Source organism: Spermophilus citellus (genome assembly GCF_964194105.1).
Source record: "Spermophilus citellus genome assembly, chromosome: 4".
Lineage (NCBI taxonomy): Eukaryota > Metazoa > Chordata > Mammalia > Rodentia > Sciuridae > Spermophilus > Spermophilus citellus.
In genome coordinates, this window is record NC_138185.1 from 191082730 (window position 1) to 191107693 (window position 24964).

Genomic DNA, 24964 nt, shown 5'->3' on the forward strand with positions numbered 1-24964 from the left:
ATGCATTTGTGCCTGCTGCTATTAGCCTTCTTTCTACCTCCCAAGGCAAGGGCAGGTGAGTGACCATCCCCACTCTCAGAGGTTTAACCCTAACCCACAGCTGGCACAGAATTCCTATCCCTTTTTCACACCCCCGATTCATCCTTCTACCCAGAGCCTTCTGAATCCCAGTATCAGCCACACTGCAGAACCCCAAGGGAGACACTAGGAAAGCTAGTAATAGGAACAAAGAGGGCAGAAGTCTGTTTGGAAGAAGAGCCAGTGGATGCAGACCCCTGCCTAGACCCCATTCTGGTCATCTGGAAAGTGGGGCTTAGCTACAAGTGCACCCCGGGGGGTGAAAGGGAGGAAATGTTCAATTCTCCTGGAAAGGGGCAAAGTGGTTCTGGCAACTGTGTCTGGGGTGAGACAGGTGCACCCCTTGCCAACTGCTTAGCAGAGAACTCTAGAGCCCAGGTGACTCCAGAAACGGTGGAATAACTGTCTCCAGAACACTTCCTTTGCTCAATCCCAAGCCACTCCATCCCTTTCACAAACTCCATTTCTCTTCCCAGACCTCTGGTGACTCCCCTGTTTTCTAGTGGGAGCCACTGTGGCAGACACTAACTTCTCTGCTTTCCAGAACCCCAGCAGCACTGCCCTACCAACCCTCACCCAGAGACAAACTGGAGCCATTCTTTGTGCATTCCATGGTCTACACGTCAGGCCTAGCTAATAGGACAGAACAACATCTGGAATAAACTGAAGTCCTGTCCATTAGCAAGAAGCCACTGTCCTAGGAATCACAGCACTCAGGAGGGCCTCAGAAATTTCTGGAAGCAGAAAGCTCCTCTGGCATTTGATTGTCCCTAGAAATGTATGCTCAACTCCACCTATGTAAGGAAGAAGAATTCATAGACCAACACCTGCTTTCCTTTCCGTTTTAGAAGAAGAAGTTGAGGCCCCCTTACTCAACCCCTGCCCAGACTCAGGTCACCCAAGGTGCCCAAATGCCCCACAGTTCTGGAGGCATGGAACGGATGCCCATCTGCTGGATTCAGTGGGTGCAAACAAACAGGGTGATTTTTTCTTCAGGGGAGATCATCGGGGGACATGAATCCAAGCCCCACTCCCGGCCCTACATGGCCTATCTTCAGTTTGTGGCTCGGGGTGTACAGAAGAAGTGTGGTGGGTTCCTGATAAGAGAAGACTTTGTGCTGACGGCCGCTCACTGCTTAGGGAGGTGAGGAGCAGGAACAGCCCAGACCCATCTGTAAACATTACACAGAGACCTCTGCCTCCTTCTCAGTAGACACATAGACACCTGGGAGAATATGTGCAGGAGAAGCCTTTACTAGTGGGAAAGAGGGTGAGACAAGTCTTATGGAGAGCAAGGCAGGTGACTCAGAGGCACTACTGTGTAAGAAAGGCCAGAGTGGCCAAGCCTGCCATGTCAAGAGCTGGGAGTGTACTTTTCTATGACAATGCAAACTAAAAATATTTGCATGTGTTTTCCTGGGCATGATTGAGTCCTGGGAACCTATGGTTCAGATACCAATGGCTTCAGAAATCTCCTCAACTGCTAAGAAGCAGAGGGCACTGTCACTCAGCCAAGGCCTCCTGTCCTCTCTGACCCCCTCAGCTACAGCTCTACCCTGGCCCTGCTGTAGCCTGCTCTTCACAGCTCCTAGATGTATTCTTTATGACTCCACATCACCCATGACCACGGCACTCTCTATGCAGACCAATGAACGTCACCCTGGGGGCACACAACATTAAAAAGCAGGAGAAGACCCAGCAGGTCATCCCAGTGAAAAGAACCATCCCCCACCCAGACTACGATGATAATTACTTGTACAATGACATCATGTTATTGGAGGTATGTCCCGTTCCCTGCTGCCTCTGCCCTCCCTAGTGCAGGTGCTACGCTCCCACCATAAACCTGCCCCTTTACTCACTTCCACTCTGGCCATCATGGTCTCCAGGCCCAGAGGCCCTTGTCTGAACTGAACTCTTTCTTCTCCCCCATAGCTAGAGAAAAAAGCCAACCTTAATCCAGCTGTGCAGCCTATCAAGCTGCCCAGGGGCAAGGACAAGGTGAAGCCTGGGAAGGTGTGTCTTGTGGCTGGCTGGGGCAGAGTGGCCCCAAATGGCAAATGCTCCAACACACTGCAGGAGGTAAAGCTGAAAGTGCAGAAGCACCAGGTGTGCGAGCGCGAGGAATTATTAAAAGAGTTCTACAAGAGTAGCATCCAGATATGTGCAGGAGATCCAAAGGAAAACAAAGCTTCCTTTCAGGTGAGACTGAGTGTCTGTCTCTCTTGGCTCTGAGGAGAGGGGTGTTTGGGAGAAGATCTGGGGCCTGGAGACCAGGCAGCATGAGCCTCCCTCACCCAGTTGGCTGTGATTTCTCCCTGGAAAGAGAAGAAGGGAGCAGCTGGGAGTACCTAGGGCCTGCGTTGAATGATGCCTGCCTGGAAAGCTGAGCTTGCAATGCTCCACACTGCCTCAGCTCACAGGCATTACAGACCTGTGCACCTATGTGTGCAGTTGCTCTCACTAAGTGGCTTATCAGTGCTCTCACCCTCCCTGGTCCCTGGGCTCATCCTCCATGCTGGTGTCTGTGCCACTCACCTGCTTCTACAACCTTGAACAATACAACAGTGGACCCTCACACTTTCAAAGGGAGACGATCCCAGAACCTGGGGAGCAGGATAGAGGATGACCCCAGGAGGGAGGTGAAGTAATAACAATGTCCACAGTCAGAACATATCAGCTGAGGGCCCTTAGAGTCCTGCATAGTCCTCTGAAAGCAGACCCTACATTTCGTCCTTGTCTGAGAGGGGCCTGAGATGGCAGGGAGGACCCAACCAGGAGGATACAGGCTCAGTCCTCCCTCTTATCTCTTCACAGGGGGACTCCGGAGGCCCTCTTGTGTGTAACCATGTGGCCCAAGGAATTGTCTCTTCAGGAAAATCAAACAGGAAACCTCCAGGCATCTACACCAAAGTCTCCAGATTTCTACAGTGGATAAAGGAAACCATGAAAAGCCACCAACTGCAAGGGACAGACTAAACCACCTCCGTAACTAACCTGTTTTCCCAGAAACTGAGTCTAGAATCACCCTGGAGGAGGTTCCCAGAACTGAATAAATGTCCCTTAGCCATGTGGGAAGGCTGGTTTCTTCTTTATTCACTGGCCTTCATTCACAGGGTCTGTGTGCCAGGCAGCCAATGACGAAATTCTGCTGTTTTCTGCTTCTCTCTTCTCTTTCTCCCTCAACACCTGCCTAAATCCCACACAAATCTGTGACCCAGCTCCTTCCCCACTCCACTATCTCTGGGGCTTGCCCTTCTGCCAATGTTGGAGCTGGGCACCACCAGGAGAAATTTTGGATGGCTCTTTTTCTGGGTCTCATGGTGAGGTTTCCACCTCCTTCCATGTATAAGGGAACAGAAAGGAAGGGGAGAGCACCATGGGTCCTGGAGGCCAGGTTAGCACACCTGAGGTCACTGCTCAAGGACATGGTCCTACCCCCTGGGCACAGGAAGGGCCCTCCTAAACAGGATATTTCTCTCCTCCAGGTTTATCCTTAAGAGGGACAGTCCTTGAATAGCCCCTCATTCTCACATGGAATTACATTCCTTCCCTGCCCTCCTCTGAGTTTAGGGTCCACCCTGACCTCCAACCTCATGGCTGCCCATTCTTCTCCAACCCTGCTCATATTCTATCAACTCCTCTCCAGAACACACTGATCTGGGTTGCTCCCTTACTCAAATCCCTCCACCCAGGACTCCCAGATCCCCGTGGGTTTCCATCTGGCCTCACCCTTGGGTGCCAACCCAGCTCATGCCCTGGCAGAGAGGGGACCTCATTAGGACCAGGGCAGTGCTGGCACCATGCAGGGCCCATGGAGGATCTGGCTGGCAGGATCTCTCTCCAGAACACTTGGTCCCTCTTTCACTTGGGCACAGCTAAAACAACCCCTCACGTTCGGCTTGGTCTCCTCCCATGTTCTCAGGGTCCACCGGCCACCTGATCACTCAGCAGCCTAAGCTACTTTCAGCTCATCCCTCTTGGTCATGGCTAGCCAGCAGCCTGAGACTCCCTGCTAGGCTATATCAGTTGTGTCCATAGAAGAGTGTCTTTCTGCAGAAGGACAGTGAAACACAGCTTTTTCCATCAATCACACTCATTGAGCACTTCATAATGGCAAGAACATGGGGATACACCATTAACACAGAAACAGACCCAAGTGGAATGGACAGTGTTGGAGACTTTCCAAATTGTCCTGCTCCACCCTTCCTATCAGTCCAGAAGGCATAGACCTATGTGAGAAATCCATTAGAATTCAGAATTCATATCTTCGTTTTATTTCTAGTTACAGGTAATATGAAAAAGATATCACATGATACTCTAGGACAAAGACTATGAAATTTGGAAGTGGCTTTCATCATTTAGTTTGTGGATGTGAAGCTTCTGAACTATTCACCAGAGCATCCTTCTTAGGAGAGAGGGCAACAAATAGGGAAGAAGATTACCAGGGCAACCTTACTTTCATTTGTTTTCAAAGTAGCAGATATAAATGCCAGTGTACAGATTCACATTGAAGGAGACACACACACATCCAGTTGGACTGCTCAGAAACATAATCCCCGTCATTACTGCACCCTGCCATACAGAACAACACGAATCAGGGAGGCTCCTGGGGCCTGGGAAAATGGAAACATGACTATAATATTCAGGCCATCATGGTTACTGCTCCCATCCATGTCCCCAGTGCCATCTGGGAGTCTCTTTGGTGGGAAGTTCCTGTCTTGGAGATCACAGATAGTGTGTAACTTTTTGTTAAATAAAAGTATGCCTATGTGGGGCTAACCCCACAGCCCTGAATCAAGGTCTGTCCACTCATATAGGGCACTGGAAGTTTCCACAAGTTCTAGCTCTAGATTAATGCCCCCTTGTACCAAACACAGATACCACTTTATACTCCTTTGTGACATGAAGTCAAATCTACCCCTTCAATTATGTAACTCTCAAAGGTATTCCCTTTTCCATCCCTTTGTGTACAAATCATGCTTCCACACAATCATAATGATCTTCTATAAGGAAAAAGCAATGGATGTCACACAGCTTCACATTTGCAGCTGAAAGAAATTCCTGCATCTAAGACATGCTAGGAATAGGCTTCTGCATTAGGAGGAGGAGGAGGAGGAGGAAGAAGAAGAAGAAGAAGAAGGAGGAGGAAGAGGAGGAGGAGGAGGAGGAGGAGGAGGAGGAGGAGGAGAAGAAGAAAGAAAGTCAAACAAAAAAATAGTATTTAAAAAAGTGACTTGGTCATGTGCCTACATATTCAACTTAGAAGTTACATCTCCTTTGAGAAAAAGGATTTGTGATTTAAAATAACTTTAAAAACCATTGTTGTAGGCCTTTATCCTCCTCAGGAAGAGGAAAAAGAAAGGAATGTCCAGGAAAGGGTAATGACTGACCAAAAGTGTTCACACCAAGCCCAGGTCCCCCCACTACCATGCCAGAAAGGGACCTTAAGTGTCTCTAACACTCAGCCTAGGGTGGCTTCCCAGCATCTCTAGGCATGAGATGAGCTGCTTTCTGCTCAGAAACCTCCCTAGAGAGAAAGTCTCTGCGCCCTCCTGCAGTTGCTCAGTGACAGGATTTCACAGCACCTTCCTCTAGTAGCAGAAACTACCCAGAGGCACAAGTGGGTGGATTCAAATGTCAATTGAAAATCTCTCTGGTAAAGTTAACTACATAGAAAAATATGAAAGCTAGTATGGTTGTATTTTTGGTCTCTAGATCCTCTTTTTCTCCTATATGATTTAAAGAAAAATGCATAAAATAATGTTAATTGGCACACAGTATACTAGGACATAATTTGTGATGTTAACAAAGAGCAGTATGGATCTGGATAGGAGCAGAGTTAAGGTGTGTTGTTGAAGGTACATTGGTATTAATTCAAACAACATCAGTATACCTGTAGAATATTCACTGTACATTCTATAGTAACCATTAAGAAAGTAACTTAAAAATATACTCAGAAAAGTAAACAAATCATTCAAATTGTACATTAGAAAAAAATCCATCATAAAAGACAGCAATATTGGATGAATTGAGGAGCAAAAAATATATGACATAAAAAACACACAACAAAATGGCAGAAAAAGTTTCTCATTATCAATAATCACTTCAGTGTAAATGGACTAAACTCACCAATTCAAAATCAGGGATTGGAAAAATGGATTAAAACTATGATCTAACTATATGCTGCTTTTGAGACTTACCTTAAATGCTACTATATAACAAGGGTGAAAATGAAAGAACAGGAAAGATATTCCATGCAAAAGTAATCTAAAAAGGGCTGGGTGGCTATGTTAACATCAGACAAAATAGACTGTAAAAAATAAATCATATTAAAAGACACAAAGAACATTGCATATTGAATAAAAGTCAATACCTCAAGAAGATAATATATATGTAACCTTCACAGACATATATGCACCAAACATCAGCTCTCCAGAAAGATGAAGCAAACATTGGCAGAGCTGAAGGAAAAAATTGACAGTTCCATAAAAATCCTTGGGAGCTTCAATACTTTGCTATAATAGTGGATAGAATATCTAGACAGAATACAGAATTCTAGAACAACACTATAAACCATCTAGACTCTCTGAAAGCAACAAAATGCACATTTCTCTCAAGTACAAATAAAACATTTTAAGAATACACAACATGTTATACCATAAACCAATTATCAGAATATTCAAAAAAACTGAAATAATTCAAATTCTTTTCTCTAGTCACAATAGAAGAAAGCTAGGAATCAATAACAAAATGAAAATAAAAGTTCACAAATATGGAAATTAAAATACTCACTTAAATAATCAATGGGTCAAAGAAGAAATCACAAAAGAAATTAGAAAATACCTTGAGATGAAAGGAAATGAAACTTAACAAAATAGATGGGATATAGACAAATCAGTGCTCAGAGGGAAATATATAACTCGGAACATGTACATAAAAAAGGAAAGATCTCAAGTCAATATCATAAGTTTGCACATGAAAGAACTAAGAAAAGATGAAATAACTCAGCCAAGCCAAAGGAAGAATATTATAAAGATTAGAAAGAAATCCATAAAATGGAAAAAAAATCAAACCACAGGTGGTTTCTTTAAAAAGATAACAAAACTGACAAACTTTTAGCTAGATCAACTCAGAACAAGATGATTCATATTACTAAAGGAAGAAATGAAAGTAGAGACATTCTACTCATGAAACAGATTATAAAAGAACAATTGAACCCAGTAAAATTTGATAATATACATGGAATGGACAAACTCCTAGAAATTATCACAACTGACTCAAGAAAAATAAGAAAATTGACCAGACCTGTAAACAGTAAAGACTTTGAGTCAGTAATTTAAAAATCTCCTAATAAATAAAAACTCAGGAACCGAGAGCTTCACTAGCAATTACTACCAAACATTTCCTAAGAATATCACCAAATTCTTCTTTTTAAAAAAATCAAAGAGAGGCTGGGGTTGTGGCTCAGCAATAGAGCGCTCACCTCGCAAGTGTGAGGCCCTGGGTTCCAGCCTCAGCACCACATAAAAATAAATAAATAAAATATAGGTATTGTGTCTACATGCGATTAAAAAATAAACATTGAAAAAAATTGAAGAGGAGGTAGCACTTCCTGACATTCAAAGAGACCAAAACACAGATACAAAAGTCAAGTAATTATGTCCAAAAAAGAAAATTACACACCAATATTCCTTATAAATATACATGCAGAAATTCTAAGAAAATTATAGTAGATCAAAGCTGACTGCACAACAAAAGGATCACACATCCATGACTAAGTGAGATTTATTCCTGGAATGCAGGATGTGGTTCAACATAAGGAAATAATCAAGGTGATACACTATATTGAGAGAATGGAGAAGCAAGGCTATATGATCATCACAACAGATGAAGAAAAAATTTAGAAAAATTCAAAACTCCTTCATGATTTACAAAATTCAGCAAACTAGGGAAAAGAGAAATTCCTTAACATTATAAAGGATGTTTATCAAAAACCCAAAGCTATCATCATACACAGTGTTGGTAGACTGAGAGCTTCCCCCTAGCTTTAACACAAGATGTATATATAAAACACTGGAAAAATGAGGCACAGCAGGAAACTTACTTCAACATTGTAAAAGTTATCTATGCTAAACCCAGACCAACATCATTCTAAATGTAGAAAAATTGGAAGCATTCCTTCTAAAACCTGGAACAAGACAGGGATGCCCTCTTTCACCACTTCTATTACATAATCCTCTTTGTCCACTTCTACATAATCCTTGAACCTCTAGCCAGAGCAATTAGATAGATGAAAGAAATGAAAGGGAAACAGATAGGAAAAGAAGAACTTAAATTAGCACTATTTACCAATGATATGATTCTATAACTAGAAGACCCAAAAAATTCCATCAGAAAACTTCTAGAACTAGTAAATTAATTCAGCAAAGTAGAAAGATATAAAATCAATACCCATAAATCAAATGCATTTCCATCAATATCAATGATGAAGTCCCTGAAAGAGAAATTAGGAAAATTACCCCATTCATAATATTCAAAAAATAAAATACTTGGGAATCAACAAAAGAGGTGAAAAGACATCTACAATGAAAACTACAGAACACTAAAGAAAGAAATTGAGGAAGACCTTAGAAGATGGAAAGATCTCCCATGTTCTTGAATAGGCAGAATTAATATTGCCAAAATGGCCATACTACCAAAAACACTATAAAGATTCAATGCAATTCCAATTAAAATACCAGTGACATTCCTTATAGAAATAGAAAAAGCAGTCATAAAATTCATCTGTAAAATAAGAGACCCAGAATAGCTAAAGCAATTCTTAGCAAGAAGAGTGAAGCAGGTGGCATCAATATACCAGGACTTAAATTTTACTACAGATCAATAGTAACAAAACAGCATGGTATTCTTACTAAAATAGACTGTAGATCAATGGTGCAAAATAGAAGACACAAAGACAAACCCATATAAATACAGTTATGCCATACTAGACAAAGGTGCCAAAAACGTACATTGGAAAAAAGACAGCCTCTTTAACAAATGGTGCTGGAACTAAGAACAGAGCAGAGAGGAAGAGCATGAGAAAAAGATTAACATTAAACAGGGATGAGAGGTGGGAGGGAAAGGGAGAGAGAAGGGAAATTGCATGGAAATGGAAGGAGACCCTCATTGTTATACAAAATTACATATAAGAGGATGTGAGGGGAAAGGGAAAAAAAACAAAACAAGGGAGACAAATGAATTACAGTAGATGGGGTAGAGAGAGAACATGGGAGGGGAGGGGAGGGGAAGGGAGGGGGGATAGTAAAGGATAGGAAAGGTAGCAGAATACAACAGTCACTAGTATGGCAATATGTAAAAACGTGGATGTGTAACCAATGTGATACTGCAATCTCCATACGGGGTAAAAATGGGAGTTCATAACCCACTTGAATCTAATGTATGAAATATGATATGTCAAGAGCTTTGTAGTGTTTTGAACAGCCAATGAAAAGGAAAAAAAAAACAAATGGTGCTGGGAAAATGGAGATCCATATGCACCAAAATAAAAATGTTATCTCTCACCATGCATAAGACTCAACTGTATGTGGATCAAGGACCTAGGAATTAGACCAGAGACCCTGCGTCTAAGAGAAGAAAAAGCAGGCCCAAATCTTCATCATGTCAGATTAGGCACTGACTTCCTTAACAAGACTCTTAAAGTGCAAAAAATAAAATAAAGAATCAATAAATAGGATGGATTCAAACTAAAAAGCTTCTTCTCAGCAAAAGAAACAAACAATGAGATGAAAAGAGAGCCTAGAGAGTGGAAGAATATCTTAACCACATGCAAATCAGATAGAGCACTAATCTCCAGGATATATAAAGAACTCAAAAAGCTTAACATACAACCACCCCCCCACTCACACACACACACACACACACACACACACACACACACACACAAACAATAACCAATCAATAAATGGGCTAAGGGACTGAACATACACTTCACAGAACATGTACAAGTGACCAACAAATACATGAAAAAATGTACCACATCTCTAGTAATTAGAGAAATGTAAATAAAAACTACTCTATGATTTCATCTCACTCCAGACAAATGGTAGTTATCAAGAATAAAAACAACAATAAATGTTGGAGAGAATGTGGGGAATAAGGTACAATCATATATTGCCGATAGGACTGCAAATTGGTGTAGCCAATATGGAAAGCAGTATGGAGATTCCTTGGAAATCTGGAAATGGAACCACCATTTGACCCAGCTATCCCTCTCCTCGGACTCTACCCAAAGGACTTAAAAACAGCATACTACAAGGACACAGCCACATCAATGTTTATAGCAGCACAATTCACAATAGCTAAACTGTGGAGCCAACCTATATGCCCTTCAGTGGATAAATGGATAAAAAAATGTGGCATATATACACAATGGAATTTTACTCAGCAATAAAAGAGAATAAAATCATGGCATTTGCAGGTAAATGGATGGTGTTGGAGAAGATAATGCTAAGTGAAGTAAGCTAATTCCAAAAACCAAATGCCCAATGTTTTCTCTGACATAAGGAGGCTGACTCATAGTGGGGTAGGGAGGGGGAACATGGGATGAGAGGAAAATGGCCATACTACCAAAAGCACTATAAAGATTCAATGTAATTCCAATTAAAATACCAATGACATTCTAGATAGGGAAGAGGGGAAGGAGGGAAAGGGAAGATGCAGGGGATGAGCAAGGATGGTGGAATGTGATGGACATCATTATCCAAAGTACATGTATGAAGACACAAATTAGGTGTCAACCTACTCTATATACAAACAGAGATTTGGAAAATTGTGGTATATATGTGTAATAAGAATTGTAATGCAAAAAAAAACAAGTTCATGTATAAAGACATGAATTGGCGTGAACATATTTCATACAAAGATATGAAAAATTGTGCTCTCTAGGTGTAATAAAAATTGTAATGCATTCTGCTGTCATATATTTAAAAAATAAAATAAATTAAAAAAATAAAAAATACAAGCTATGATAACTGTTGATAAGGACGTGGGGGAAAAGGTACACTCATACATTTCTGGTGTGACTGCAACTTGGTGTAACCATCCAGAAAGTAGTATAGAGATTCATTAGAAAACTTGGAATGGAACCACCATTTGACCCAGCCATCCCACTTCTTGGTCTATATCCAAAGGACTTAAAATCACATACTATAGTGACACAGCCACATCAAAGTTTATAGCAGGTGAATTCACAACAGATAAACTGTGGAACCAACCTAGATGCCCACCAATAGAAGAATGGATAAAGAAACTGTAGTATATATACACAATGAATTATTACTCAGCATTAAAAGGGAATAAAGTTATGGCATTTGCAGGTAAATGGATGGAGATGGAGAATATAATGGTAAAACAAATAAGCCAATCTCAAAAAAACAAAAGCCAAATGTTTTCTCTGGTAAGTGGATGCTGATCCATAATGGGGGAATGAGAAGAATGGAGAAACTTTGAACTGGGCAAAGGAGAGGATTGGAAAGGGAGGGAGTATGGTGCAGGAAAGATGGTGGAATGAGACCTATTACCCTAAGTACACATACAATTGCACAAATGGTGCAATTCTACATCGTGTACAATCAGAGAAATGAAAAGCTGTGCTCTATTTGTGTACAATGAATTGAAATGCATTCAGCTATCATGTATAACTAATTAGAACAAAATTTAAAAGTTTAAAAAAAGACTGTATATAAAGAAAATATCAAAGATCCAAACCAAAAACAGACATAGTTTAGTAAATGAATTCAGTAATTTGAAAGATGCAAGATTCGTTGTTTTTCCATACACTAGCAATCTGTATGACAGAAAAAGGAAATTAGGAAAACAATTTTTGATTAGAACATACAAAAGAAAAAAATACCTAAAACTAAATTTCACCAAGGAAATGAAAAATTGTGCACTGAAAACTACAATGCACCACTGAAATAAAGTAAAGAAGATATAATTAAAAGGACAGACACATCTATGTTCACAGACTGGAAGATGATATTGGTACACGGCAATACTTTCCAGATTCAATACACTATGAAGATTGCAGTAGCTTTTTGTTTTCTCAAATGGAAAAGACAATGCAATGGAATTGCAAGAATCCCCAAGAAGTGTGAAGGCTGTAGCTGAGTGGCAGAGCACTTACCTAGCATATGTGAGGCACTGGGTTCGATCCTCAGGACCACATAAAAAAAAAAAAAGAAAATAAAGCCATTCTGTCCATCTACAAACTACAACTACAAAAAATAAAATAAAAATAAATCCCAAGAAGCAAAAAACATATTGAAAATGAAAAATGTTAAAGGACTTCAATTTCTCAATTTCAAAACTTACTACAAGTTATAGTAATCAAAACATGGTGGTACTGGCATAAAGAGATACACATGAACCAATGGAATGGAATTGAGGGTTCAGAAATAACCCAATGTTTATAGCCAATTGATTTTTAATAAAAGTGGTCAATGAAGTCTTCACCATTCAGTGAAGAAAGAATAATATCTTCAACAAATGGAACCTGGACACGTGGTCAACCACAGGCAAAAGAATATGGTGGACCTCCATCTCACTCCATGCTTCATAATCAACTCAGAATACATCAAGAGCCTATGTAATAGTTAAAAACATAAAACTCTTAGAAGAAATACTCAGGGAAATCTTCATGCCCTTCTGATTTGACAATGGATTCTTGGGTCTGACACCAAAAGAACAAACAAACCATGAAATAAATATGTTGGACTTCCCAAAAGTCTTGTGTATTAAATGACATGTTGAGAAAATGAAAAGACAACCAGCAGAAAGGGAGAAAATGCTTAAAAATCACATATCTTAAAATAGTTTGGTATCCATGACATATGAAGAACTCTGATAACTCAACAATGGAAAAATTAAACAATATAATTTTTGAAATGGGGATAGGGCTTGAGTTAACATCTTTCCAAAGAAGATATGCAAATGAACACTCAAAAAGGGGCACAACATTATTAGTCATTAAGGAAATGCAAATCAAAACCAAAGTGTCACCCCACTTCACACCACTACAACAAGTATAATAACAATAACAAAAAAGTAAGTGTTGGCAAGCATGTTGAGAAATAGGAACCCTCATACATTTTGGGTTGGAATGTAAAATGGTGCAGCTACTGTGGATAATGCATTGGTTCCTAAAGAGTTTCAACATTGGATTACCATATGACCCAGAAATTCCAGTCGTAGAAATGTATCCAAGAGATAGAAAGAAAAACATGTTATGCAACAGAAATTTGTAAACAAATGTTTATCTCTGAATTAACCAAAACAGCCAAAATGTAGAAACAATACAAATCTCATCAAGAGATGAGTGAATAAATTGTATGTAACACAATTGTCATAGGACAGAATAAATACCAATACATGCTATGGCTTGGATGGATCTCAGCACACTATTCTAAGTGAAAGAAGCCAAGTCCAATAGATACATACATGATTTCAATTATATGAAATATCCAGAATATGCAAATTCATAGAGACTGAAAGAGTAGTGGTTGCCAGGGGCAGTGTGGGGGAAGGTAGTGCAAAGGGGAAAGTGGAATGACTGACAGGCTAAGAGTGTCCTGGACTGATGAAAAACATGGAATTACAGAGAGGTTGTGTTTGCACATTTTGAAACCATGAAATGTCACCGAAATTATACACATTTTTTTCTGTTTGTTCTAATTAGATAATATGACAAAGAATGCACTTTAACACATCATACATAAATGTAGTATAACTTCTCAATCTTCTGATTGTACATAATGTAAAATCTCACTGGTCATGTAGACCTATATGTACATAGGGTAATAATGTCTGGTTCATTCTACTATCCTTCCTAGTGCCATACCTACCCCCTCCCTTTAGTCCACTCTGCCTTATAGGAAATAACTCTGTTCTTCCCTAGGTTCCCCTGACACACTCTTATTGTGAATTATCATCTACATATCAGAGAAAACACTCTGGTTTTGGTCTTTTAGGTTTGGCTTATTTCACTTAGCACGATATTCTTCAGCTCCACCCATTTACCAGCAAATGCCATCATTTCTTTCTTCTTGAAGGTCGAGTAAAATTCTACTGGATATATACACTACATTTTCTTTATCCATTCACCTGTTGAAAGACATCTAGGTTGGTTTCATAGTTTAGCTATTGTGAGTTGAGCTGCTATAAATACTGAAGTGGCTGCATTGCTGTAGTATTCTGATTTTAAGCCCTTTGTATAAACCAAGGATGGCCGAGTCAAAGGTGATTCCATTTCCAGTTTTCTGAGAAATATTCACACCACTTTCCATAATGGTTGCACCAGTTTGCAGTCCCACCAGTAATGTATGAGTGTACCTTTCCCCCCACATCTTTGCCAACATTCATTGTTGCTTGTAATGTGCAGGTTGAAATTGTACACTTTTGAGTGATTAATTTGTATATTATATTAATTTCACCTCAATATTCATTTATTTTTCTGCAGTGCTGGGAATCAAAGTCAGGGCTTCATACATGCTAGGCAAGCACTGTACCACTAAGGTACACCTCCAGATCCAAACCTAAATGGTTTTTAAATAGGCCATACCCAATGCTTAGCATAATACCTTTTTGAATTAAAAAATGAAGATATTACATGAGAAAAAATGTGTTAGATCATAGAAGACATTAAAGGTAATTATCAATGTATGGTAAGAAATCAGGTAATTTTAATTCATTTGCTTAAGTTATTTTATAAATCTTACAACATTAAGAATTAAATGCATATTAATTTTTTTATCTTTTTTGAGAAAGAATTTTTTAATATTTATTTATGTTTTTAGTTTTCGGTGGACAGAACATCTTTATTTTATTTTTATGTGGTGCTGAGGATCGAACCTAGCGCTCCACGCATGTCAGGTGAGCACGCTACTGCTTGAGCCACATCCCCAGCCCAAATGCATATTAATTTTAACAACTAGGAAAAAGACACTATGGAAATATTAACTGGTTTTTTTTTTTTCAGTACTAGGGATTGAACACAGGGCCCTGCATTTGCACAGACTCTACCATTGAGCTACCTCTCTAGCCTTGTTTATTTTGAGACAGGGTCTCACTAAGTTGCCCAGGTTGTCCTCAATACTTGTAATCCTCCTGCCTCAGCCTCCCATGTACCTGAGAATAATAGATTTTTTAAAGTATTAAGAGAATGTTTAAGCTGTAGGGTTAAGAATAAAAGGAAATTGCATTACATGTACAGTATTGCCCCAAGTACAATACACTGCTTAAGTTTAAACATCTGTCTGTGGGAGTTAGGAAAATGTGTGTTACTTTTCCTTTTTACTTTCTAAATTTTCTTAATGACACAGAATAACCACAATCATACAAGTAATTTATTTTTTAAATGCTTGTTGTCGGGCATATTAAGTTTCTTTTAAAAGTAAGGCTTTAATAAATATAGATGCTATATTTATATTTGCTATTGACAAGGAGGATGCCTACACTGGAATTATTCATTTTGAAACTTAATGTTCTTCGTAGAAAGATAGTAATATATAGAGAACACAAAGATGGAAACTTAAATAACCAGAATCTAACAATTTCGAGACATAGTTGACCTTTGAAAAACATGGGTTTGAACTGGATAGGTCCGCTTATATGCGGATTTTGGTGGTGAGGTGGATTTGTAAAAATTTTGGAGAAAAAAAGGAACCTCATAGCCTAGAATATTGAGAAAAATAAAAAAAATGGTATGTCATAAATACATAAAAAAAATATATATATATGTAAGGGCCTATTTCACCATTTGCTACCATTCAGTATGCATGCATCTATTATAAAAGTTAAAACTTATCAAAACTCACACACACAAACTCAGATCATACACGATGCCACTCAGTGGAGAGAAAGGCAAAAAAAAAAAAAAGTGAAGAGGCTGCATTAAATCTTACTGCATGAATGAACTGCAGCACATCCTCATGCACTGCAGTAATTTCATAGCCACCTCCTGTTGCTGTTGCAGTGAGCTCCTGTGTTGTAACTCTTTAAAAGCCCCCGTGATGCTGATCATCTCCAGGTGAGCTCCACACTTTCAAAAGTCGGACCATAATTAGTTGTTCTTGTAAAAAATCTGAGCATGGGCTCAGCTAGAAGCAATCCTTGACTTCCAGTGGAGTATGAACATCAGCATTACCAGTGTCTATTGTGAGTCTTCCTGTCAAGAGTGTGCCTCTCTGGCCAAAGATAGAGAGGACTAAAAGGACTTTATTTTCCTTTGGCTGCCCAACATGCTTTCTCATTTCACATGGTATTAGTGACCTGACTAGCCTTTAGGACATCAGCCATCTCCCATCCTTAGTTCAAGTGGTTTGGGTGGGTGGGAACTACCCCCAGTCTACACTGAGAAGTAGGAGTGACCTGGCTCAGGACACTCAGAGGATTCAACTCCAGGAGCCTCAGCAACTCATTAATTTAGTCCAGTGAATATTTGGTCTGAGAATTTTTCTTAAAACATTGAGATGAGAGGTGGACTCTGTCACACTGAGTTTTGGTAATTTAATGAGAGATGTATAAAATACTCCTGTGAAGAAGGCATGGTGATGAACGGTTTGCCAGGTAGGATTAGAGGATGGTAGACGTGCCTTGTTACTGTCTATACATCACTCTACCTTAGCCCTCCCCAAACCATGCCTGTTCATCTTCTACCAGAAGATCAGCTCTCTAAGGGAAGGAGACACATCTCCAACATGCTTGGTCCTAGCACAAGAGATGGAGGCACATCTGTTAAATGCACGTCTGCTACAGAAATTACCCTACTGAGCTCAGCAGCAGGGCATGGAGACTATGCATAGTTGTATCACTGGGAACCCAGAACACTTCACTGACCAATACCACATCCTACAGTCTCCACCTTATGCTCTGGGTTCCCGTTCTGAGGTGGAACAGGTGGTGCACTCTAAATCATCAGCACCCGGTACTGATGTGGTCACTGCCTAATTCTCTCACACAACCACTCAGAAGACGTCATCAGGCCAGACAGTGGGGGTAGGGAGCTTTCATAGAAAGCCTTCTATGATGAAGCACCTTAAAAACAGACAGAAACACAAGATCTCAGAGCCCACTCCACCTTCTTCTGCCCCTGGGGACTAAAAGAAAACAAGAACGAAGCTCCACAAGCCCTCCTAGGAAGATGCATTTGCTCCTGCTCCTGTTGGCCTTCTTTCTGCCTCCCAAGGCACAGGCAGGTAAGTGACCATACCCTCTCTCAGAGGTTCAACCCTGACCCACAGCTGGCACAGAACTCCTGTCCCTTCTGCATACCCCCGATCCATCCTTCTGCCCAGAGTCTTCTGAATCCCAGTTCCAGCCCCACTGCAGAACCCCAAGAGAGACACTGATTAAGCTAACAGGAACAGAGCGGGCAGAAGCCTGTTTGGAAGAAGAGCCAGTGGATGCAGACCCCTGCCTAGACCCCATCCTCTCATCTGGAATGTGGGGCTTGGCTACAAGTGCACCCCAGAGGGTGGAAGGGAGAAAATGTTCAATTCTCCTGGAAAGGAGCAGAGTGGGTCTGGCACCTATGTCTGGGGTGACACAGGTGCACCCCTTGCCAACTGCTTAGCAGAGAAATCTAGAGCCCAGGTGACCTCAGAAATGCTGGAATCCCTGTCCCCAGAATACTTCCTTTGCTCTGTCCCAAGCCACTCTATCCCTTTCTCCAACTCTGTTTCTCTTCCCAGACCTCTGGTGACTCCCCTGTTTTCTAGTGGGAGCCACTGTGGCAGACACTAACTTCTCTGCTTTCCAGAACCCCAGCAGCACTGCCCTACCAACCCTCACCCAGAGACAAACTGGAGCCATTCCTTTGTGTATCCCATGGACTACACGTCAGGCCTAGGAAATAGGACAGAACAACATCTAGAGTAAACTGCAGTCCTGGCCAGTAGCAAGCAGCCACTGTCCTAAAAATCACAGCACTCGGGAGGGCCTCAGAAATTTCTGGAAGCAGAAAGCTCCCCTGGGATTTCATTGTCCCTAGAAATGTATGCTCAACTCCACCTATGTAAGGAAGAAGAATTCATAGACCAACACCTGCTTTCCTTCCCTTTTTAAGAAGAGGAAGTTGAGGCCCCATATCTCAGTCCCTGCTCAGATCCAGGTCATCCAAGGTTCCCAAATGCCCCACAGTTCTGGAGGCATGAAACAGATATCCACCTGCTGGATTCAGTGGGTGCACACAAGTGAGGTGACTTTTCCTTCAGGGGAGATCATCGGGGGACATGAATCCAAGCCCCACTCCCGGCCCTACATGGCCTATCTTCAGTTTGCGGCTCAGGGTTTACAGAAGAAGTGTGGTGGGTTCCTGATAAGAGAAGACTTTGTGCTGACGGCTGCTCACTGCTTAGGAAGGTGAGGAGCAGGAAATAACTCAGACCCTCCTGCAAACATTACACAGAGACCTCTACCTCCTTCTCAGTAGACACATAGACACCTGGGAGAATATGTGCAGGAGAAGCCTTTACAGGTGGGAAAGAAGGTGAAACAAGTCTTATGGGGGGCAAGGCAGGTGACTCAAGAGGCACTACTGTGCAAGAAAGACCAGGGTGGCCAAGCCTGCCATGTCAAGAGCTGGGAGCATGCTTTGCTATGACAATGCAAACTAAAAATATTTACATGTGTTTTCCTGGGTATGATTGAGTCCTGAGAACGTATGGTTCAGATACCAATGGCTTCAGAAAACTCCTCAACTGGTAAGAAGCAGAGGACACTGGCACTCAGCCCAAGGTTCCTCTCCTCTCTGTTCCCCCTCAGCTATAGCTCTACCCTGCTGTGCTGTAGCCTGCTCTTCACAGCTCCTAGATGTATTCTTTATGACTCCACATCACCCATGACCACTGCACTCTCTATGCAGGCCAATGAACGTCACCCTGGGGGCACACAACATTGAAAAGCAGGAGAAGACCCAGCAGGTCATCCCAGTGAAAAGAACCATCCCCCACCCAGACTATGATAATCAATATTACTACAATGACATCATGTTATTGGAGGTATGTCCCTCTCCCAGCTACCTCTGACTCCCTAGTACATGTGCTACCCTCCCACACTGACCCTGACCCTTTACTCACTTCCATCATGGTCATGATTGTCTCCAGGCGCAGAGGCCCTTGTCTGAACTGGACTCTTTTTCTTCTCCCCCATAGCTAGAGAAAAAAGCCAACCTTAATCCAGCTGTGCAGCCTATCAAGCTGCCCAGGGGCAAGGACAAGGTGAAGCCTGGGAAGGTGTGTCTTGTGGCTGGCTGGGGCAGAGTGGCCCCAAATGGCAAATGCTCCAACACACTGCAGGAGGTAAAGCTGAAAGTGCAGAAGCACCAGGTGTGCGAGCGCGAGGAATTATTTAAAAAGTTCTACAAGAGTAGCATCCAGATATGTGTGGGGGATCCAAAGGAAAACAAAGCTTCCTTTCAGGTGAGACTGAGTGTCTGTCTCTCTTGGCTCTGAGGAGAGGGGTGTTTGGGGGAAGATCTGGGGCCTGGAGACCAGGCAGCATGAGCCTCCCTCACCCAGTTGGCTGTGATTTCTCCCTGGAAAGAGAAGAAGGGTGCAGCTGGGAGTACCTAGGGCCTGCATTGAATGATGCCTGCCTGGAAAGCTGAGCTTGCAATGTTCCACACTGCCTCAGCTCACAGGCATTACAGACCTGTGCACCTATGTGTGCAGTTGCTCTCACTAAGTGGCTTATCAGTGCTGTCACCCTCCCTGGTCCCTGGGCTCATCCTCCATGCTGGTGTCTGTGCCACTCACCTGCTTCCACAACCTTGAACAATGCAACAGTGGACCCTCACACTTTCAAAGGGAGACGATCCCAGAACCTGGGGAGCAGGATAGAGGATGACCCCAGGAGGGAGGTGAAGTAATAACAATGTCCATAGTCAGAACATATCAGCTGAGGGCCCTTAGAGTCCTGCATAGTCCTCTGAATGCAGACTCGACAGGGAGGATCCAACTAGGAGGATACAGGCTCAGTCCTCCCTCTTCTCTCTTCACAGGGGGACTCCGGAGGCCCTCTTGTGTGTAACCATGTGGCCCAAGGAATTGTCTCTTATGGGAAAAAAAATGGGAAACCTCCTCGTGTCTACACCAAAGTCTCCAGATTCCTACAGTGGATAAAGGAAACCATGAAAAGCCACCAACTGCAGGAGACAGACTAAACCACCTCTGTAACTAACCTCCTTTCCCAGAACTGAGTCTAGAATCACCCTGGAGGAGGTGTCCACAACTGAATAAATGTCCCTTAGCCATGTGGGAAGGCTGGTTTCTTCTTTATTCACTTCTTTATTCACTATTATTTCTTCTTTATTCATTCACAGGGTCTGTGTGCCAGGCAGCCAATGACACGGTTCTCCTATTTGCTGCTTTTCCCTCATCTTTCCCCCTCAACACCTGCCTAAACTTCACACAAAGCTGTGACCCAGCTCCTTCCCACCTACTCCACTGTCTCAAGGGCTTGCCTTTCTGCCAGTGTTGGAACTGGGCACCACCAGGAGAAATTTGAATGGCTCTTGCCTGGGTCTTACAGTGAGTTTTCTACCCCCTTGCTTGTTGAGGTGGAAGATATGTGTGGGGGATCCAAAGGAAAACAAAGAGGAGAGCTCCATGGGTCCTGGAGGCCAGGTAGGCAGAGCTGAGGTCACTGCTCAAAGACATGGTCCTACCCCCTGGGCACAGGAAGGGCCCTCCTAAACAGGATATTTCTCTCCCCCAGGTTCATCCTTAAGATGGACAGTCCTTGAGTAGTCCCTCATTCTCACATGGAATTACATTTCTTCCCTGCCCTCCTCTGAGTTTAGGGTCCACCCTGACCTCCAACCTCATGGCTGCCCATTCTTCTCCATCCCTGCTCATATTCTATCAACTCCTCTCCAGACCACACTGATCTGGGCTGCTGCCTTACTCAAATCCCTCCACCTAGGACTCCCAGATCTCCGTGGGGTTCCATCAGGCCTTTCCATTGGGGTGCTGGCCCAGCTCATGCCCTGGCAGAGAGGGGACATCATAAGAACCAAGGCAGTGCTGGCATCGTGCAGGGTCTATGGAGAACCTGGCTGGCAAGATCTCTCTCCAGAACACTTGGTCCTTCTTTCACTTGGGCACAGCTTGGTGTTCTCCCATGTGCTCAGGGTCCACTGGCCACCTGATCACTCAGCAGCCTAAAACTCTTTCGGCCTGTCCCTCTTGGTCACTGCCAGCCTGTAGCCTGAGACTTCCTGCTAGCCTTCTAGGCTATATCAGTTGTATAAGTTCCATAAAAGAATGCCTTTCTGCAGAAGGACTCTGAAACACAGCTTTTTCCAGCAATCACACTCATTGAGCACTTCATAATGGCCAGAACTTGGGGACATGCAGTTAACACAGAAACAGACCTAAATGGAATGGACAGTGTTGGAGACTTTCCAAATTGTCCTGCTCCATCTGTAATGCCCGATTCCGGGGACCCAAATAGACCTCCAGGAGCTGAATCCGATATAATCACACAAGAGTCTTTATTGCAAGCTCGAGCCTGGACTCACAACCATTTCTGAAGCAGCAGTCCTAGGGAGTGAGTCCCGGTCCTTTGTTCAGTGAGATTTTGTAGGTTTTGGGGGGTACTCTATGCATCACAACATCACACAGCAATTTATTCCATACTGCGGGAAAATCAAATAACAACTCTTAACATTGATTAGCACATTCACTGGCGGGAACAAGTTGGGTAGGGGTGATTGGTTAAGTACAAGGGTGGATTCCTTTGAACTGATTGGTTTAATTCATGAGGGGTGTACGTGCTAAACCACATGGTTTCCCAACATGTTATCAGCCACCATAAACTACTGCGGGGTCATCTGGCATCCCAGGTATTTTCCCTGTCTCATGCTGATTGGAGGTTGCTAGGGGGTTGCTATGGATCCTCACCTAGCCTAACTGAGTCAGGGACACCTGGACCTGCAGATCTCTCCTGTTATTTGTAGAGAAACAACTCAGCAGGGTGGGCATGTACTTAGGAGTGCTCTGTTGGTTTTTTCAAGGACAAGGGTCAGGCCCCCTTCCTTGGACAGGCTTTGAGACAGGCTGTTTTCAAAAATGGAGTCATATCATTTTCTCACATCCTCCCTATCAGTCCATAAGGTATAGACCTATGGGAGAAATACATTAGAATTCAGAATTCATATCTTCGTTTTATTTCTAGTTACAGGCAATATGAATACAATATTGCATGATGCTCTAGGACAAAGACTATGAAATTTCGAAGTGACTTTCATCATTTAGTTTGTGGATGTGAAGCTTCTGAACTATTCACCAGAGCTTCCTTCTTAGGAGAGAGGGCAACAAATAGGGAAGAAGATTACCAGGGCAACCTTACTTTCATTTGTTTTCAAAGTACCAGATATAAATGCCAGTGTACAGATTCACACTGAAGGAGACACACACACACACACACACACACATCCAGTTGGACTGCTCAGAAACATAATCCCCGTCATTACTGCACCCTGCCATACAGAACAACACGAATCAGGGAGGCTCCTGGGGCCTGGGAAAATGGAAACATGGCTCTAATATTCAGGCCATCATGGTTACTGCTCCCATCCATGTCCCCAGTGCCACCTGGGAATGTCTTTGGTGGGAAGTTCCTTCTTGGATATGGTGTGTAACTTTTTGTTAATTAAAGGTATGCCTATGTGTGGCTAACCCCGAAGCCCTGGATCAGGGTCTGCTCATTAATATGGGGCACTGGAGGTTTAGCACAAGTTCTAGCTCTAGATTAATGCCCCCTTGTCCCAAACACATACCACGTTATACTCCTTTGTGATATGAAGTCAAATCTACCCCTTCAATTATGTAACTCTCAAAGGTACGCCCTTTTCCATCCCTTTGTGTACAAATCATGCTGCCAAACAATCATGATGATCTTCTATAAGGAAAAAGCAATGGATGTCACACAGCTTTGTACATTTGGGGCTCAAAGAAATTCCTGCATCTAAGACATGCTAGGAGCAGGCTTCTGCATTAGGGAAAAAGAAGAAGAAGAAGAAGAAGAAGAATATACAGAAAGAAAGTCAAACAAAAAAATAGTATTTAAAAAAGTGACTTGGTCATGTGCCTACATATTCAATTTAAGAGTTACATCTCCTTTGAGGAAAAGGTTTTGTGGTTTAAAATAACTTTAAAAACCATTGTTGTAGGCCTTTATCATCCTCAGGAAGAGGAAAAAGAAAGGAATGTCCAGGAAAGGGTAATGACTGACCAAAAGTGTTCACACCAAGCCCAGGTCCCCCCACTACCATGCCAGAAAGGGACCTTAAGTGTCTCTAACACTCAGCCTGGGGTGGCTTCCCAGCATCTCCAGGCAGGAGATGAGCTGCTTTCTGCTCAGAAACCTCCCTAGAGAGAAAGTCTCTGCGCCCTCCTGCAGTTGCTCAGTAACAGGATTTCACACACCTTCCTCTAGTAGTAGAAACCACCCAGAGGCACGAGTGGGTGGATTCAAATGTCAATTGAAAATCTCTCTGGTAAAGTTAACTACATGGATAAATATGAAAGCTAGTATGGTTGTATTTTTTAGTCTCAGGATCCTCTTTCTCTCCTAAATGATTTAAAAGAAAAATGCATAAAATAATGTTAATTGGCACACAGTATACTAGGACATAGTTTGTGATGATAACAAAGAGCGGTATGGATCTGGATAGGAGCAGAGTTAAGTTGTGTTGTTGAAGCTACATTGGTATTAATTCAAGCAACATCAGTATACTTGTAGGATATTCACTGTATATTATATAGTGATCATTAAGAAAATAACTTAAAAATATACTCAGAAAAGTAAACAAATCATTCAAAATTGAACTTTAGAAAAAATCCACCATAAAAGACAGCAATATTGGATGAATTGAGGAGCAAAAAATATATGACATAAAAAACACACAGCAAAATGGCAGAAAAATGTTTCTTGTTATCAATAATCACTTCAGTGTAAATGGACTAAACTTATACCAATTATGTCAGGAATTGAAAAAATGGATTAAAACTGTGATCTAACTATAAGCTGCTTTTGAGACTTACCTTAGATGCTACTATATAACAAGGGTGAAAATGAAAGAACAAGGGAAGATATTCCATGTAAAAGTAATCTAAAGAGAGCTGAGGTGGCTATGTTAACATCAGACAAAATAGACTGTAAAATAAATCATATTAAAAGACACAAAGAACATTGCATATTGAATAAAAATCAATATCTCAAGAAGACAATATAGTGTAACCTTCACAGAAATATAGGCACCCAACATCAGCTCTCCAGAAAGATGAAGCAAACATTGGCAGAGCAGAAGGGAGAAATTAACAGTTCCATAAAAATCCTTGGGAGCTTCAATACCTTGCTCTAATAGTCGATAGAACATCTAGACAGAAGTTCAACAGGATACAGAATTCTTGAACAACACATAAATCATCGAGACTCTCTGATAGCAAAATAATGCACATCTCCCTCAAGTGCATATATAACGTTCTTCAGAATAAACAATACATTATGCCATAAACCAATTTTCAGTATGTTCAAAAAATATTGAAATAATTCAAATTATTTTCTCTAGTCACAATACAAGAAAGCTAGAAATCAATAACAGAAGGAAAATAAAAGTTCACAAACTTGGAAACTGAAATAGCCACTTAAATAGTCAATGGGTCAAAGAAGAAATCACAAGAGAAATTAGAAAACTCTTTGAGATGAAAGGAAATAAAACATAACAAAATGGATAGGATACAGACAAATCAGTGCACAGAGGGAAATATATAACTGGAAACATTTACATAAAATGAAAGATCTCAGCTCAACATCATAACTT

General features: G+C 41.8%; 1 protein-coding gene across 1 annotated transcript; it reads left to right on the plus strand.

Moving 5' to 3' along the window:
• Nucleotides 1-20299, plus strand: LOC308648276 (uncharacterized protein; the record flags this gene model as incomplete). The annotated part of the gene is made up of 10 exons (XM_081292918.1): nucleotides 1-55; nucleotides 1075-1222; nucleotides 1723-1858; nucleotides 2011-2277; nucleotides 2893-3038; nucleotides 17242-17333; nucleotides 18351-18498; nucleotides 19001-19136; nucleotides 19290-19556; nucleotides 20138-20299. The coding sequence occupies 10 exons, from the start codon at nucleotides 1-3 to the stop codon at nucleotides 20297-20299; spliced, it is 1557 nt and encodes a 518-aa protein (XP_081149044.1).
• Nucleotides 20300-24964: the final 4665 nt, after the last annotated feature.